The 19,144-nt window shown below is 31.6% G+C and overlaps 1 protein-coding gene across 1 annotated transcript in view; it reads left to right on the top strand.

The window, feature by feature from the left end:
• LOC108730528 (semaphorin-1A) overlaps window positions 1-19,144 on the top strand; it is a 237,913-nt gene that overhangs the window by 152,936 nt on the left and 65,833 nt on the right. The window contains exon 5 of the mRNA XM_018460288.1: window positions 15,682-15,852. Within this exon, the coding sequence (XP_018315790.1) occupies window positions 15,682-15,852 (171 nt within the window). The remainder of the gene's footprint in view (window positions 1-15,681; window positions 15,853-19,144) is intronic.

Below are 19,144 nucleotides of genomic sequence, written 5' to 3'. Positions count from 1 at the left end.
ATTTCATCATTGCATATTTAATTAATTGGAATTGCATGCATCTTAGACTATAGCTAATTAAATTACGTTAAAATTGAATTACGGTTACACCTACCTTTATGATATAATGTTAAAAAGTCTGGCACGGTGAATTGCATTGTCAGCATTGTACCGGTGTCGACTTATTGTCATGGTACCGGTCGCGTGCCATCCATATATTTCCGCTTAACGCACTATCAAAAGAGGGAGTCCGGAGGCAAGTTTAATCTATTTATCGCGGCTGCCGGCAATACCCCTTCCCTTCGGTCTTTTCTTTTCCGTGTATAAGTGCACTCGGGGCTTTCTAGCAGCTAGGAACTTCCTCTGTCATCCTCCTCCGCCCCTTCATCGGGCTGCCTTCAACAATTCTCCCTCTCTTACCCTTTTCCCCATGTACACACCTGTATGGTACATACACATACTCTTATATGCACGTCTCTTGTCTGCTTCACATTACTTCATAGCGGCTTGTAACTATGGGCTTTCCTGCACCTTCGTGTGCTGCAGGCGGCACAATTAGTGCGCGCCATTAGTCAGCAGCAGCCTTTTCCTCCTATACACAAAATTGTGTCCCGGTAAAGGCGCCTCTGTGTCTACTCGTGAGAAGAGAAAGGGTAGATAATAGGTATGTGCGGGGCAATCCCTTCTCTTCGGGGGTGTGATGCGCCGGTAGGACGAGGCGTGGCGTGCTCAAACAGATATTAACATGAGAAAGACAAAGACAGAGACACACACAGAGAAAGAGAGAGAGAGAGAGAGAGAGAGAGATATGGAAAAGAAGAAGAGAGCAAGAGAGAAAGAAGGGGCACCTCCGTTATACGGTGACGCTCGAAAGTTGCGCTAAAGTGTCTTCTTTCGTAACGTTGGATCGTCTTTTGTTATGCAGACCCCGTATGTGTTGCGCGAATCAACGGATCCGTTGTGCTATCGGTATCGGGTTGTCGGGTGCTTAAAATTTAATTTTGCCTTGTAGCGGCATCGAATTCTTTAGTTGGACTTTGAAGAATTTTTGGAATGTTGGCCTCAATAGGCGAGACCTTGTTAGGGTTGAATTAGAGTGTATATACGTGACCTATGTTAATATATTCTTACTACATACATATATAACGGAATTTCATTATTGTCAAATTGATTTTTGAAACCGTTAATTTTGAAATTTTTTCTCTTTCAGAATATGAAAGAAGAAAAAATGTTCATAAAAAACATATTAATAATATAAATTTTACAATATATTAAAAGATAAATAAACGATTGCGCAATATTGTTATTTATAATGAAACTATTTATATGTATATGAATGATTATATTTAAATTTGCAATTTGAAGCTGCATATTATTTATACGCCCTCGATATATTCTTGGTCAATGATTGCAATGAAAAAATCGTCTCAATATATTTTTATATAAAATAAACCAATATTATACACTGATTAATAAATTATTTTATAACATAAATTACAATAGTCATTATTAATTCTATATAAAAAGAAAGTCATAAATAGATACAGAGTAATATATTTTTATTACTTTTCTATTCGTGCTTTAGAAAATACATCCAGTTTCGAAATTGAAAAATTTGTACTATTGTTTCTTTATTTTGAGCTTGCATACTTTTTGTCACATACTTTTGATTTCTTTATAAACAAAGTTTTTCATATAAATGTATTTTTTTCTCATATTTTTGATATTTTTACTATATTTTAGTCTGTATCGGTTGTGTCATTCATTTGAAATAAGAATTAATAAATGCATAAATATCATATTTTATAAAATTTAGATATTTTGTATTAAATATTATAATTGTATTTTTGCGAGATTAAATTACTATACATGAATGTATACCTGTGTATAGTATATCCATGAAATATTTGGTCAAACAAATATTCTATTCTATTCTTTACATGTATACGTATAAGTGAGAAAAGTTTCGAGGATGTAGTGTCAACCAACGTTCGTGTACAAATATTACCCAATGACGCGCACAAATACGCAGCCGCTGTTCCCTGAAAGCATAGATACGATAGAAAGCTTGTTTTCAAAGTGTTATTTGAGGGACCTTTCCGCCGCGTGTTAACTCTATTGTGAGCACTGCAAAAGCTCCTACCTTTTCCTGGCTACGTAGAAAATAATGGCTGGTAAAGGCGCCACTATGTCTACTGTTAAGGGAAAACCGCGGTATGGGGATAATACGCACATACACCTTTTTCAAGTCGAGACGACGGGAAGGCTGCGGTATATCTCACGTTGGAACGCCTGGAAAAAGAATTCGTACGATCGTACCGACATTATTTAAAAATATAGCCGACCACATATCTTTGAAGTTTAAATATCTTGTCTTTAAGTTGGTCTTTTTTAATCATTACGATAAAATAGTAGCCAATTTTATTATCTTTCTTATGTATTGCGTATTGTTAGTAAATGATACATTTTATTTTCTTACTCTCCTTTATAAAATTTAGATTTTTAGTTTGGAATTATTTATCTATGTTTATATCAAATATATCATTTGTAATTTGTAGAAGACTAAAAGCGCGTAGAATCGTGTCAGTCCCATTTTGTTATTAGTTTTATTAATATTTAAAGAAATCGTTATAGTACATTAATGCAAAGTTTCCTCATTGAGTGGTACAGATGATATTCGCACTCTAAACACTACAATGTGAAATGAAACTAACGATGTAATGTAAAATAGAAAATTAGAGAGGAAAATGTATGTCAGCAAATTCTCGACACAATATCGCTCTCCTAAGAGATTTGGCCCATTGTAACCCCAATCCGACTGTTGAATAGAGCTTGAAAATCAACGTCGACAATAAAGAAACACGCGATGTACCAGAGCGCGAGAGCTCTCGAGGTACTCGTTTTCAAGATACTGAAATTTCGAAAGATCCATCAGGCAGAAGAGTACTCCCTTTATGATCGCACATTGTGCATCGCCGCAAGACGACACCTGCGTCATTCATAAAGGCCGGATTACTCGGCTATGCACACGTCGTAAGAGTATTAACTTTGCTCTGCACGCTACACAGTGTTTCAAAACTACAGATATTTCCTTCTTGATCAACTTAAATATAATTTTTTTGTAGAAATATATATATATATCTAAAAACATATTTATAAAACTATTATACTTTTCTATTTATCATCAGTTATTTGATAAGATAGATGTATTGATATTCTTATTGAGACAAACAAATATGCCAGAAAATCTATGATGGAAACAACATCTGATACTTTCAAGGCATTCCAACAGTCGATTAATCTGAAGACTAAAAAAGCATATGTCGATATGCGTCTAATTGCGTGTGTCTATATGTGTATGTCAGTAAGTCAGTCAGTCAGTGTGAGCAGCTACGCTCATTTTCCGGATGCAGGATATGTTGGAATTGTGTATGTTCGCAGTTTAAACGTTCGTTAGGGAGATATCAAGCGAACACGAATACGAGCGTAAGAGTGCACTCTCTCGCGTACCCTCAAGCATCTCATGTCAGCTCGCGCGCGCGATGATGGCGCAACGCAATGTGAAATAACGAGTCTCAAGTGTCGCACTCCAAACCGCACCGCTTGCTTCGAAATAGGAACGGTTTAAAACACCTGAAACACTTTTCTGGACGCTATTTATGCCGTGCCATGTTTATTCGAGGTCCGTCGAGTCCTTATCGAACGAAGAATTGCGTCAATTCGATTAATGTTTAGATATTAATGTAATTTTATCTGCCACTAATTTTATTCGTCATTTAAACTTCTTCGAATCTTTCCCCAAACTTAAAATAGCATCTATTTTAACTTTTTTACAGTTTTTCAGATTTTTGCAGTTTAAAGAAAAGAAATTTTTAATTTGTTGCAGCACTCTATATTTTTTTCAAAACTTCTATGAATGTAAAGGAAGCGAAAAGCGGATATTGCAGTATATGCAATTACTCCAGTATTATATACTTCAATAAAAACAAGAATATATATAGATTCTTCTCAAATATGAAATTGATAAGACTGTAATAACTATTATTTACTAACACACACGCATGAGATATTTTTTAAAAATGTCTTTGTAATGTATTATGAAAAACATGGTACTGCACATAAGCCAACGTCGCACTTGGCACATATGTGCTTTGTCTCTCGCTCTTTTTATTTTTCTTTTTTCGGAAATATGAGTACAGATATACTCTGCCTCTGTATCTTCCTGTAAGGTTTTTAGGTACTTATGAAGGGAAATGTCTGTCAGTTAATCTTGTCGGAGTCTCACCACTAAAGGGTTGCCTCTAGCGTATACTTTGGTATTAAAGAGTTTAATCTTTCATAAAAAGTAAGATATCAATTCGATAATATTAAAGAAATGACGCATATATAGTAAGACGTTATAATAAAGCATCTTAGTTTTTTCTTACATTTATTCACCAAATAGAGAAATTTTTTTTAGAATTGTAAAATTCTAAAATATTTTATTAATAACGAGCATTTTTGTAAATTTATTACAACAAATATAAACAAGTGAAATTTTTTTCATATATTTAATTATGCATGATAAAATAATTAATTCCCCCAGACGTCTCTAGCTCTCTGTCTACTGATACACAATTCACAAAAGTTTTTTGTGCTATATAGTAAACCAGAAAATATTGTCCGTAATATTATTTATTTGTAAAATTTTTGAATTATATCTTTCATTATTTTGCGAACTGGCATGTGTGCCACAAACGAAAAATTTAGTAAATGGATACCATATTTAAATGAAAACCATATTTAAATTTACTAAACAGAATGTCATGGTAACTCAATTATTTTACATCGATAGAGTTTTAAGTTGTATAAATATTTCTAATAAATATTATTAATTAATATATGATAATAAAATTGATGTTTTATTTTCTATAAAATAATTTTATTAATAAAACTATATATAAAATATGTAATCGTTGTAGAAAGGATTTGCTAGAAACTATTTTGTTATACATATATTTGTGAATTTAACGTAGCATTTTTTAAACAAAAAATAAATAACAATAATCATTAATTTTTCTGACTTTTAGTAATAACATTGGTGCGCGTATTCTTCGATAGCCTAGCCAATTCAATTATAGATTTCTAGAAGAAAAACGCACGTTTGCTCGGAAAATGTAGCGCAGCTCTGCTTCGCGTAGCAGTCACGAATTCGATTCCTTTCGTGAAATTGAAAAATCGGTCTGTTTTATCGGCTACTCGCGAGTAGAGATTAAATTAGAAAAAGGGAGTATCTTTTCCTGTATTGGTGGATTGTATCTACGTTCTGTTGTTCGCTTGCACACTCAATTGCATATGTGCATATTCTGGCTCATGCTGGTTCTGCCGTATACGGTTTAGCGTATTACACCGAGCCAGCGTATTACCACAATGTGTGCTTGTTGTATTTTGTATCGTATTCACGAATGGTACTAGAATTTTGTAAAAGCATAACATAGTACTTGAGAGAGAGAGAGAGAGAGAGAGAGAGAGGAGACGAGAGAAAATCTTAAATCAATGAAAATAATATTGATTGTAAGCTAAATAAAGAAGAAGATTATATGCTCTTATTATGTAAATCTTCATTAATTGTATTAATTCATTCAAGTCTAACTATAACATTGTTTAAACATAATAAATATTATAATATAAATCTAAAATTAAATTGTGATTTTTTAATACCTATTGGTCTCAATTTAATATTAGAAACAAAAAAGTTATTATAAATTTTTATCGATCCTATATCCTATAAAAAGCTGCATTTTGTATTTAACATTTATTTTTAGGGCAAATATATTGTATAACAACATCTAAAATAGTGAGTGTCCAATATTTATACAAAAAAGATCTTTCTGTGCAATATTTCAATATTAATTGTCCGCGTTATACTATTCGAATTTTATGCATTTTCTTTGTATTCACTAATATTGAAAAACATTTTATTCGCATTATAGCATAAATTATAACTTTATTTGCAGCTATAAATATTGTTACTGTTACTACACTGCTCGATATAATTCTCGTGCTGTACTATTTATATAATGCATGTAGGAGCTACTACAACGCCGCCACGATTATATATACAATTCATTAATACTTCAAAAATAATGTATAAAATAAAGAATCAAAATTTTTTTACGATTATTTATAGAGTCGAGAATAGTTTGTACTTTATTAAATATCGAAGTTTCCTACTCAAGTTACAGCACATTCTATTGCATGATATATTAACTGGTGATAATAATGTTGCTGTGAGTATTATCGCAGAATAATAAATTCCGGTACAGTACTCATTACATTTTAAATACAACTGTAATATTATTATTACAATTACGTTCTGAAATTATTCTAAGTTTGTGAACAATTTATAAAAAAAGTCTGTAACATGCATACTTATTCCAATTATGTGTTTAGATGCCTATGTTTCAGTTACTTTCTCTCTCTCTCTCTCTCTCTCTCTCTCTCTCTCTCTCTCTCTATGAAATCGAATTTTTAATACTAAAATATAATTTACATATCTGATAATAAAAATATTATTTGATATAATAATATAATTCTATATTAATTATAAAATTTAATATTAAGATACTTATTGTTCGATAAAGATCAAACTTTTGTTAGATGTCTCTCTTTTGTATGTCGAACGATGTGTACAATCAATTTCAACAAGTTCAAACGTTTCATATCGTTATTTTCGTGTGCTCAAGTTTGCTCCTATAGGAGTCTAGTCTTACGTTAGAATTAGGAAAGTTTAATCGAAACTATAGGGCGGAAACTTGTCGAACACTGGAAAAACTTTCATGGCAAGACGCGTGATGACCATAGCAAATTTAACCATCGGGTAGAAGGTGTCACCCACCAGCTGACGTCTTCCGCTGGTTTGGAACATTGAAAAAAGTGAATTGTTTTTCGTTCTTCCTTTAGAAGAAAATAAATTCTCAAGGAGAATACCATCGTCGCGAATGAGTCGTTTTATAGAATAACACATCTGATAGAAGAATAGACTCGCTTTGACATTTTCACAAAGAAAAAAAACATCTTCAAATTGTCTATGGAAGCTATTTCAAAGAACATTTCCAATCATTTTACATAAAAAAATTCTATACATAAAAGAAAGAAAAGTGTCATAAATTTTTAAATTGACAGAGAATTTTGTTGATAACTAATAATGTAAATGATAATAAAATTAAGCATATAGAAAGCGCAGTATAGTAATGTCTATAAATTATTTTAAGTACAACTATTATTAATCCGTTTAATAATAGTTAGTTTAAGAATATTCGAAAAGTGCAAAACTTATATGTTATTTAAACGACAAGTGACGATGGTAATTTTGAAAAAGCTAAATATGAAGAGATAAAAAGAGATATTAATTATGTACTTACGATTATATATTGTATTTTTTGTAAGTGGAAACTTTTCAGGCTTTTATGTACGTATAACAGTATTAACAATAACATTGTAAAACAAAAGGCAAATAATTGGCAAGCAGTAATTACCTATAATACAAAGGATTTATATTATGAAGTGCTCATAAAACTGTGTCTAATATTGAACTTTAATGAAAGTAATATAGAATAGAAAGCAAAATATAGATATCTTAATAAATTTTCTGCGTTATTTAATTGTAATAAATAAAAAAAGCGATTTTCAAAGTTGTTTTTATAATGAAACTTTATTATGAATAATATCGTCTTTTATACTTATACGTGTCCTATAGAGCGGCGTTTTTAATTACATATTTAGAAACAGTAATTATTTCATTATCTCTTAAAATAGTATATTTTTTAGTTAAATATTTTTAATAGATATCTCTTTTAATTTCCGAATAAAATTTCACGAAGGAATTGACAATCTATGATACATATATATACTGACAATAATTTATTATAAAAAGGAAATGTAATAATATGAGAGACTGCATTTCTAGGGTACAAAAATAGAAAAGTGCAGCGCGACTCTTTGTCTTGCAGAACAAGAATATCTCGAAGGTGCGGCATACAGTAAGAAAAGACCAAGAGTGCTCTGTTTCAACCGCGTTATTAGATTAAATACCAACTCGTGCAATATATACTCGCTACTGTACGGCAAACGACAACCGCTCGCCGGTTAATCCGCGGGTTAAAGCAAAACCGTCTCCGCCGCCGGCACGGCGGAAAATTGAAAAGAGAGTCGGCTGACGCAGCTCGGCGTCCCAGTCTGCGAAATTACACTTGTCTGACTTCATTCTGGGCACAATAGCAATGGAGGTAGTAATGGTATGCGGGTTAATGGACGTTTAAAAATCCGTTATTGAAATTACCATTTGCGCGTGATCATCATCAAGAGCTCATGAAAAAGGACTGAATTAGAAATAAATTTAACATAGAAGGATTTTAATTAAACTGTTCATTGTTTTTATTTTTTAAAAATTTCAGGTTAATTTTAGGATTATATAATTGATAATTTATTATTTGAGAAAGAGAGAAATAGAAAACTAAAACTGAAAATTTGAAATAAAAATTATTACTTTAAAGTTCAAACCATTTTATTCTAAAAATAACGAATTTTCTATTAATAAATTAAAAAATTAATCATTAAATTTTCTGAATGTCGTTCTAGAGATTTTAATTAAAAATTAATTATGTTAGTTTAATTTTAGAAATATGCAATGATTTTATAACTTTTCGTGTTACTTCTATATAAGATTACAATTGAATTTTTAGAATATACTGAATTTTTAGAATATTTGTTTGACTAATTATCATTATTTAAAATTCTTTCGTCATGTACATAGTAGATATATATATGTAATAAAAAGACATAAACGTATAACGTGTGATAATTAAACTAGAAGTTGTTACTTGAATTTTAATCTATTACATGTAAATTTGCATACTAATGACGGTCAGTGAAGTTATAAATAAAGCGCAATATGTCGGAAAAGGGCGGTCAGTGGTGAGGACTCGCGAGCATTAGCGGTGTCTATAAATTCCAAACTTTGTAATGTAATTCAAACGGGACAAATGTAAGTTACTTCGACGCGACGCGGCGCATAGAATGATGTATTATCGGGCGTCACGTGCTATATAATTTATTATTCGTTTCTTGTTATTCATTATTCAACACATTTGCCTGCATTTGTCTCAGATTATAATAACAGTATTAAATCGATCAACAATGGCAGTTAAATATGACTTAAGGAGGGACGCCAAAGTGATGGGGTCGGAAACTGTAGCGTGTCTTTAGCGTGCAATTGTGCTGTTAATAATTTATTTTGACAATTTAATTTGCTGTGAATTAAAAGTTTTAATTACAACATTTTAAACAATATATTTAAAAAATGAGTTTAAAAATATTAATTTTTTGTTGAGATACAAATTTTATACTAATAAGTATATTCGTTTTGCTCTTGTATGACCGTATTTGGTCGTTATCGATGTGCCATTTTTTTTTATCAAAGTTGAGGAGGTAAAGCAACTTGTTGGCGTGCCGCGAAAAAGTTTTTACGAAATGCCTACGACTGATGCCTATATAACCGAATTTATTCGCAGTTTTGGCCGTGTAAAACAGATTGCAGTTAGAAACACGTATATTCTACTTACTGCGGAAGTACAAATGTTTCACGGCACTTCGACATACTTCCTTGGCACAATACCCTTGAATTACTCCCTATCTCGTTTCTTGGTATTTCGGCTAAAAGAGATGTTTAAATTGTGCTTCGCTAAAAACTTTCGGATTACTTAACCGTAAATGTTTTTTACACAATTTAGGATGCTGACGATATACTCCAGGATTTCGTTTGAAAAACAATAAAAAAAGTCCACATATAGACTTACTATATAGACATATTAATAAACGAGCTTTAAGCTGTAATTTTATATTTAATATTCTTTAATATTAAATATTATAATAATTATCTCCAATATATTAATATCTATCTGAAATAATAAAATTGATATAGGTACTACAGTTTGTATAAAATACATGTTTCCAGTAGCTTTTGCTTGAAATTGTATTTCTTATTTGATTATAAGTTGGTTTTATTGTTTAATTATATAAAATCTACTAAAAAGAGACAGTTTATTAGTTAATACCACGTATCTTCTTGCTGTGTCGACTTGAAATAATCTTAAATAACTTAATACAGGTTAATGCTCGTCACATCTTGTGCATTGTTCCAAGATATCGATCCGTGAGCAAAATAAATCGAACAATTCAGATATGTTTCTGCTAAAAATATATTCTACTAAATAGTTAATAAAATTCCGATGCAGGATTAGCAGGACTATTATAAAGTATACATGTCAGACACTTTAATTTGTCCAATATCATGCGTTTTAATTAAAACTTCTCGGTTTGAAAAGAACTTTGATTGATTGCAAAAAGCGGATTACTTAATTCTGTAGAAAAACGAATATAAAGGAGAGTCGCGAATCTTTCCTTTCCGTTTATTCCTGGATAAGCACACTTCCCTGTTAGATCTTCTCTTTTCCCGCATCTTCTTCACCACCTCCTCGTCTGAAAGTTACACTGACAGGATCCAGTCGGAATATCCGAATCAAGTCCGCGAACAAAGGGAAGAAAAAATCATGGGAAGTTCTCGCGGCACCACATTGCGCCGCCGCGCCGTACCGGTATGATGTCCCGAAGTCGAATTTATTCGCGGGTTAAAGCGTAAAATCGGCTACCACTGGCAGGCTCGAAACGGGCGAAATCATATTACTCGATGAATATGCAGTACGATTTTGCGGTTGAAAGTTTTCAGTCGGTTGTAACTCGCCGTGCTGTTTCTGCTTCCGCTCGCACCATAGTCCTAGAACTGACGGCGACGGCGACGGCCGGATGATTCGCAGAGACGTATTCTAATTAGGACAAAAAGCGGAATACATCACGCGGCTGTTCCCTAAATCACACCCATACCCGAAATACCGTTCGGCTTCTTAATTGGTTCCTTTGCCGTCGTTACCGGGCGCTGTGGCAAGAAATCATTTAGGATCCAGAAATTAATTAAGAATCGCATAGCGGACGGCTATTAATTTATGTTGCGAATTAGTCGATTCTTTAAAAGGCAACAGCAGTATTGGACACTCAATTTATCTTGATATTGGTGCGATGGTTCGAGAAAAGTTAATTGATGGATTTTCGATATTTGCAAAAAGAGATTGTGACATAAAGTGTAATCACACGACAGTAGCTCGATATGTGTAACGTTTTCTAGCAACAATTTTTTGAAATATCATTTCAAACGTATGTTTACTGAAACATTTCTATTCAAAAAATTGTATTCCTTCCACACAATTCCAAACTAACATTTTTCCAGTTGATTATAGTCTAAAACGTCAATAAAATTGAATGCAATTCTATTTTAGAAAAAAATTCAAAGCAAAAAAAGCCTTTAAAGATTTAAAGTAAAAGTACAAAACAAAAATAATTTCATAAAACAATTGTTCTCCATTGTGAATTGTTTTATATTTCTTTGTTTACATATTGATTATTGCTGTTGAAATTTGATGATGTATGACAAATAATTTTGTTGACATTTATTCAAGACTTAAAAAACATGAATATATAATTAATGTTCCGAAATTATTTTTTAAAATAAAATTTTACATGAAAATATTTTGTTCTACAGTTTTTCACGAGGAATTGTATCTTTTATTGAACTTTTTTACGATATAATTTTTTATTTACAAAAATAGATATTTTGGTTTATCTTTAATGTACGTATTTTATATTATTATTTTTCATCTTTCAGAAATATTATATATACAAAAATGTTAAAAGAAGAAAATGATTTATCCTATTTTATTTAATATATAAAATATATATTTCGTTATTTTAGGAATTTTATTGATTAAGCGAAATTAGATTTAGAATTTTATCCATTTGAATAACGACAAGCGTTCGAAGATAATTTGCCTCTCCGAATCATAATTCGATTTCTCTATCGCGCTAAATGTATCCTCGTTACCCAATTTCCCGATCGAGCTATCGCTTCGAATTACTATCTAATTCGTTATATTCAATAAAATCTATCACAATCCATCGGCTAAAAAAATCATACACAATATGATAAAATTAAATCATTATGATAATTGGAAAGATATTTGAAATGAAATATTTAAAAAACTAGAATGTTTTTAAAGTAATCTCATGAACATTAAAAATTCTTCGAACATCATTGGCAATATACCTCTTAGACATTCCGACTATGTGAAAAATGCATTTCCGTTGATATAACTTATCAATCGGGATAAAGAGAGGTCAGCGGAAAGTTCGCATTCTAAAAAAAAAGCGTCGACGAGAGGAAATTCTTTGTGAGAATACCTACGCGGCTTAAACGTGCACGTTTCGTTGAGGCGTGACCAGCCGAAATTATCGAGGAAACTGGAATTTCCCGGTCGGCCATGAGACGTCGTAAAGATATAACGTACGTAGCGCTGGCGAAGGAGCTGAATATAGCTTGTTCAAGGATTTCTGCTCGGCAGTATGCAGCTGTAGCTCCTGTCGTAACCTACCTTCCCTACCTATTTTACCTTCTCGCCAATCCTCACCTTCTTGTTGTTTCGCGTACACTCCGTGTCTCTCAACGTTGCCTTGAGGCCATGAAACGCTCGGTTTAAACAAGGAGACCGAGTCACGGCAAGCAACATTTGATTTTTTAAACTGTATAATATATAATATCATATAATTAGAATTGCGTCTAACCTTTTCCCGTTGATTCTTTCCTTGAAATAATTCAGTGCTCTATTTTCTATTCTTTCCCGAATCACGTGTACTGTCACATTTTCTTTTTCCATTGGATAATCTATGCTTTTAATGGTTTCGCGAAAATAATTTATGCGTTAATTAAATTTTTTTATCATACAGAAAATTAATGATTATTTGTATTATAGTGATTGTTTAGTTGGTTAAATCAAAATTATTTGTTTTTATTTTGGTCAACATTCTATGCGTTTGTAAAAGACAAAGAAAATTTACGTTCCTTATTACAATGATAACTTATTATATAATTTTAATTTAATTTTAAATTGACTAAGTACATTTTTTTGCTATTAATGCATATCAATTTTTTTAGTCTAATTTTTTATGTGCAAAAAGTTACACAGTAATACACATTACGATAGTAATACAATAATTAAATTTTAAATTAATTTGTCTTATTATCCAGATGTCACTGAATTTTTCTTTAAAATCGATTGTATCGTATGTAGTACTTGAAATTAATTATTTATCAAATAAAATAAATAATTAATGAATATATTTTTTTCTGACGTATATAATGAAGCACTGAATACCGAGGTTATGTTCCAGGCTTAATTCCAGGCTTATATAAACGTTCCATTAATTTTTGTATTTGAATAGCCCGCACGCTAGCTACCTATGTTCGATGGTTGCCCTGATAACAAATTAGAAATTCGTTAGAAATATCTCATAGCAGCAAATAGTGTATTATTTTGTTAGAACAGAAAAGTCTGCATCTCAGAGCGTATCTGGAACCATAGGTATCCACAGCTCGACGTAAGTAAATCGCACAGAAGTATATTATACACATATATAATATTGATTAAAAGACACAACAATAAAACATAATCGTTTTAAAAGTATTCCATATATTTATTCAGATCCATGTATCATAAAATAAATTTATTTTACCAGTTATTAATTATTCTACAATAATTAAATCAGCATTTTGGGAGTTGTGTTATCGCTTATATTCTGGTGTAGCAATATTCTCAGTCCCTACGTATACATTTAATTATAAACACACACATTATCAGAAAGTAATTCGTCTACATAAATCACAGATTTCTATCATAAATCAACTGATTAAAGACATGGCTGATAATGAACAACTCTCATCAGATATTTCTTACTAGTCTGAAGAAGAAAATAAGCCTACTAGAGTCTCTGATCCATTTACTCAATGATAGAAACGATTGAAAACTGAGTATACTGAGATATCTATAACACACAAGAAGAGCTACAAAAAAAAACTACATGAGAAAATTGTTGAATTACATGTCAAGATGGATCAACTGATTAAAGATAAGGTTGATGATAAACAACCTTCATCAAATGTTTATTATGAGTCTGAAGAAGAAGGTGAGCCTATATCTACTAAAGTTTCTGATCCATATATTCGACAACAGAAATCATTAAAAACAACTGAGTGTGCTAAGATACTTGACATACAAAAAGAGCTACAAAAAGTAGCTTAGAGAAAGCTGTTGAATTACATGTTAAGATGGATCAACTACTGATTAAAATGGATAAGTTTATATCTAGAGTCTCTGGTCCATCTACTCAATGACAGAAACCTTTGAAAACAACTCAATATATTGACAATGAGATATCTGACACAGAGCTGCAAGAATTAATATATAAGAAAGTTGTTAAATTATATTTCTTGATGGATAATATGAACAAACAAGCTAAGACTGCTCCCTACAAATGTTCTTTTTAATAAAGCATAATATCTAAATATATTTAAAAATATTTTACTAATAAATAAGCATAATATGTAAATGTATTCGAAAATTATTTACTAATAAAGAACAAAATTTCAACAATCACGAGAATGCACTAAATTAACAGATTAATATAAAATGTGAGAAAAATATGTATATATATCGAGGTTGTACTGTATATATAATATGATAGATACATATTACTGTTTAGAAACATATATAATCGTTAAATTAATCCTAAGAGTTGTGCGTGTGTTGTGTGTTGTGTTGTGTGTTGTTTTGTGTTGTGTTTGTTTGTGTATTTATTTTCTTTAAAATTTGAATTTTATCTGAGCACATGCAAAATTTTATATTTACTAAGATTTATTTTATAATTCAACTATAAAATCTAAAAATCCGATTATCTCAAGCTTTTTATCTTTTCGAATATAGGTAATCATAGTTTATTGTATAAAGTGTTTATAGTTTTTTTTTGTAAGATTTGTTTATTGTTTATCCTATCTAAGAAGTATTCGTATATAAGATGAGAATATATGACTTGAAATGATGCAGATCGAGTCTCAGAAACATAACTGCCTTACCGTTAAACGGATTATTATTCGTCCCTATATCAATGTAAGGACTAATAATACAATGTATTATTATTCTCTTAGTCGGAATAGTAATGTGTATATCAATGACAAAGAGCCTCCTCTCCCCTCCTCCCAGGTATATCGTTATTATCACGAGAATGTTGTCATCGGATTAAGACTCAACCATTCACGACGCTACTCATTTATTCCGCCGAGATTGCGAGAATTCAAAAAGATTTAACGTCGCATTACATTTAATTCTCTAACACGTACAGCTCACGCGATATAAATTATACCTTAAAGTCGACTTTAACGTTAAGACGACTTTACATTTTTCGCAGATCCGGCTTTAAATCTGCCGAACGAAGCGCGTAACTCGCAAAATTAATGCGATACGAGGGAATTATTAAAACTAGTCTCTGCCTCGCGTGAAAGCATGAGATAGTGGTGATATTCTCCGAATCGATATGTCTCCTTCTCTCTTATTGAAAGCAAGGGGATTGAGATCCGTTAAGACTCAATTTTCATGCAAGAGTATTAATCTTTAGCTGACCTCTAATCGGCTTTTGTTATACAAACTTGCGTACTTTGCGGTCTACGTGACGCAAAGTCAGCCAGGACCTGAGATAGTAATGTTTGCTCGATCTTACCTGTTTCAGAGATTGCAATGGTCCAGCACCGAGGCGCATCGCGAGCTTTGTTACTTGAAGGGCCGCAGCGACGACGAGTGCCAGAACTACGTGCGAGTGTTCGGTAGGCAGGGCCCTGATCGTTTTCTCGTTTGCGGCACAAATGCCTACAAGCCGCTCTGCAGACAATTCACGATCAAGGTAAGCTCATAAGTTTCAAAACACACAGGTTGACTCTTAATTGCATGTCGAAACTTTAATGAATAAATCGAGAGAGGTTTCAAAATGAAAATGTAATTCTCTCTATGCTTTACGTATATTGTAATGATTTCTTATGCAAGTTTTGATTTTAAAGAAAATAATTTTCAAGTTGAATAATGGTTAATAGTATAGCCGTTTTGTATAGCTTTTGATTACATAAATTTTGTACATCATTAATCAGAATCAAGTGCATTGCAGTAGTGATTTATCAAAGCACGAGTAAAAAAGATTCTATTGGAAAAATAAAAAATTATTGAAGTTAAAGTTATAAAGTTAAATAAACTTTTTCTAAAGCATGAAAATTATATTTTTTTAAGTAAAATATTGTGTTTTTATTCACATTTTGATGGATGCTGAAAGAAATGAATAAATCGATACGTGTACAGTACAATGTTATCAGAAAGCATATAAACTTAAAACATAAAAAAGATTTTGTCAATTTTCGAACTTGTTATTTGAAAATGTCGCTTTAAGTAGAAAAGATTTATACTCTTTCACATTCATACACTCTTTTTATTATATTACTAATAAAAATAACCAAATAATTTTTGTATCATATAGAATATTTACTTTTTATTGACAGCGAAACGCTTCGAGCATTTTCTGTTATTTGTCACAAATTAAAGAGTAAAATAATCTATGATGGTACAATATAAAAAATTTGTTTTATGCTCTAGATTTAAAATGAAATATTGACATGCAATTAATGATCCCTATATACTTTTCGACGTCGACCCTCTTTCGCCTGTCGAGTGAATCGAGAAAAATATGAAGCGTATAACGCGCGCGTATCGTATAAAATCAAGCGATATTGCGAACGAATCTGTTAATGTATAGAAGAACGAACGATTGACTTCGACAGGTAATTTTCTCGGAGAGATTCGAAAACGTATCCAGAAATTTAACCGCGCAATTGGTAAACCACATTTAACCCTTCGTGTTTGTAGAATATATACGGGAATGAGACGCCCCAGGGTTACCGCAATGGCATCGTTATATCCGTAACGGTATTGCTAACATTTCCTGAAAGTTTCATGCAATTCCGGCGCATGGCTTTCAAATTACATAACGCTTTCGTTGTGCATACGTGCCAGACTCGGAACCTTTATATCGAGTTGCAAAATATCGAAATGTGGCAATAACTAATTATAATTATGTTTCATACTTCATTTTGTCGATCAGTTAAATTTGGTAGACATTGTGAGGTATACAGTTAAGTAATAACGATTGCTAATCTTCGTAAAATTTATAATATACGTATAGCATACAAAAAGAGAAAGAAGGAACAAAATAGCTACTGTGAGTGGACAAATATATATTTCAAAAATGAGTAATTCTTTAATCATAAAAAATAACATATCAGATTTTTAAATAAATATATTTTTTAAATATGTCACACAAGTGAAATGTAAAATCTGGGGCAAAAAAGGAAAGCGCATATACATATATTACACTTTGTACAATCGAAGTGTATACATTTAAATAAAAGGAATGTGTACATTAAGAGGACAGAAATGGTAATACAGTAGAAAAATTATCAAAAGGAGAAAATGCGGAAACTCTATACTTTAATAATTTTCTCCCTTGTTCTCAATTATTCGCTCTGGCAGTAATTTATAAAGTCTCTCTAGAATTTCTTTTTATTCTAATCTTACCCATTTTATCTCGCGCGTCTTTGATTCATTAATGACTTGAAATTGCTTTCCACCAAAATATACAGTTTGTGCTAATATTCCGTAACAATGTGCAATAATATTCAAATGCGCTAGCCATTCTAAAATAAAAAATGTTTTCTTTCAAAAATATTGTTTTATAGTTTTTCTGTGTACCAGCATTTTCTTTTTTGGACAACAAAATTTGTCCTTAGCAGTATGTCTCTCTCTCTCTCTCTCTCTCTCTCTCTCTCTCTCTCTCTCTCATTAATTTATTTTTAGAATATTGAAATTAATAATAGTAATTATTTTGTCTTAGATGAATTTGAACTTATATATAGATTTCTCATTATACTTTATTCCGATGCAAACCATCTTCGCCCATTTACTATCATATCCGTAATTGTCATTAATTATGTAATAAAGTAATGTAAGTTATCATAACAGTAATAGTAATTATCAGAATCATCTAGATAGTTTTCCGTTTGTAAATATCATGTTTCCACTTGTTTTCTGTTCGATATATTTCTTACGTAAACCGTAAATGATCGGCTTGATATCGTACTATCAGTGTTCTTTCCTTAACTATTTTTTATCGAAGATACTCAAACTTCTGAAGAACGCGTCAGACATTTCTAATATTGGTTGAAACAACAACTTGTTGAACAATTTTCATCGCACGCGAATTAAGAGCGATTTATAAAATTACTTCTCTCTCTGAAAGTATTGTAAGAATGTTTGTTAAATCACAATTTTGATTGTGAAGTTTGATTTGTTTCGTTCAGATTCAACTTGGAAAGCAAAGATTTCCCATGGCAGTTAGTAATCGTAGTTAATTCATGGCGTATAAACGAGAAATGGAAAATGGAAAATAATTAGCAAGTTTTGCGGGTGAGTGCTCTCCATTGGATATAATTAAAATTACCGATCGAATAAGTTTTTGATACGGGCTCTCTGAAAGCGGTGCTTATATATGTAGAGCGAACGCAGCAAGACGTCGCGTCGCGGCGCCCTGCGTCTTAATAATGGCACGTCGTGGAAACGCATCGTCATGGTGGAACGACGACTAAGGTGGGCGGTGGATAGTGCAAAAGGAAAAAAGAAAGGAAAAGTGGCACAAGGGCGTGATTTATCTGCTCGTATATCTTTTTCCTCCTTTTCTCCTTTCCCTTTCTCTCCCACTCTCTTTCTTCCGATCTCAAACAGATGACGGGATTGCTGCAGGTGCAGGGAGACTCGGTAACTGGCATCAAGACGACGAGGATATATCTTTGTTCGGATGCATTCATTTATGGTTGAATTTGCACTTTATGCGAACGAATTATGGCATTATAAAATAAATGAAAACCAGACAAATTATATAGCATATCTATTAAACGAATATATAAAAGAATTCTATAATTTAATTGTCAAGTACTAATTATTAAAACTTCGAAGACTATCAATAATATAATATATACATATTTTATACATGCTCTGAGGTAAAGATTTCACTGTTGAATTCTATTACAAGATCGTAAATGCAAAAAGATACAAATATTCTATATGAAAATATTGATAAATAAACACACACACACACA

The sequence above is a fragment of the Mycetomoellerius zeteki genome, unplaced genomic scaffold (genome assembly GCF_001594055.1).
Source record: "Mycetomoellerius zeteki isolate Tzet28-1 unplaced genomic scaffold, Tzet1.0 scaffold93, whole genome shotgun sequence".
NCBI lineage: Eukaryota > Metazoa > Arthropoda > Insecta > Hymenoptera > Formicidae > Mycetomoellerius > Mycetomoellerius zeteki.
Note: the sequence above shows the minus strand (reverse complement) of the source record. Positions and strands in the feature narration are given on the sequence as shown.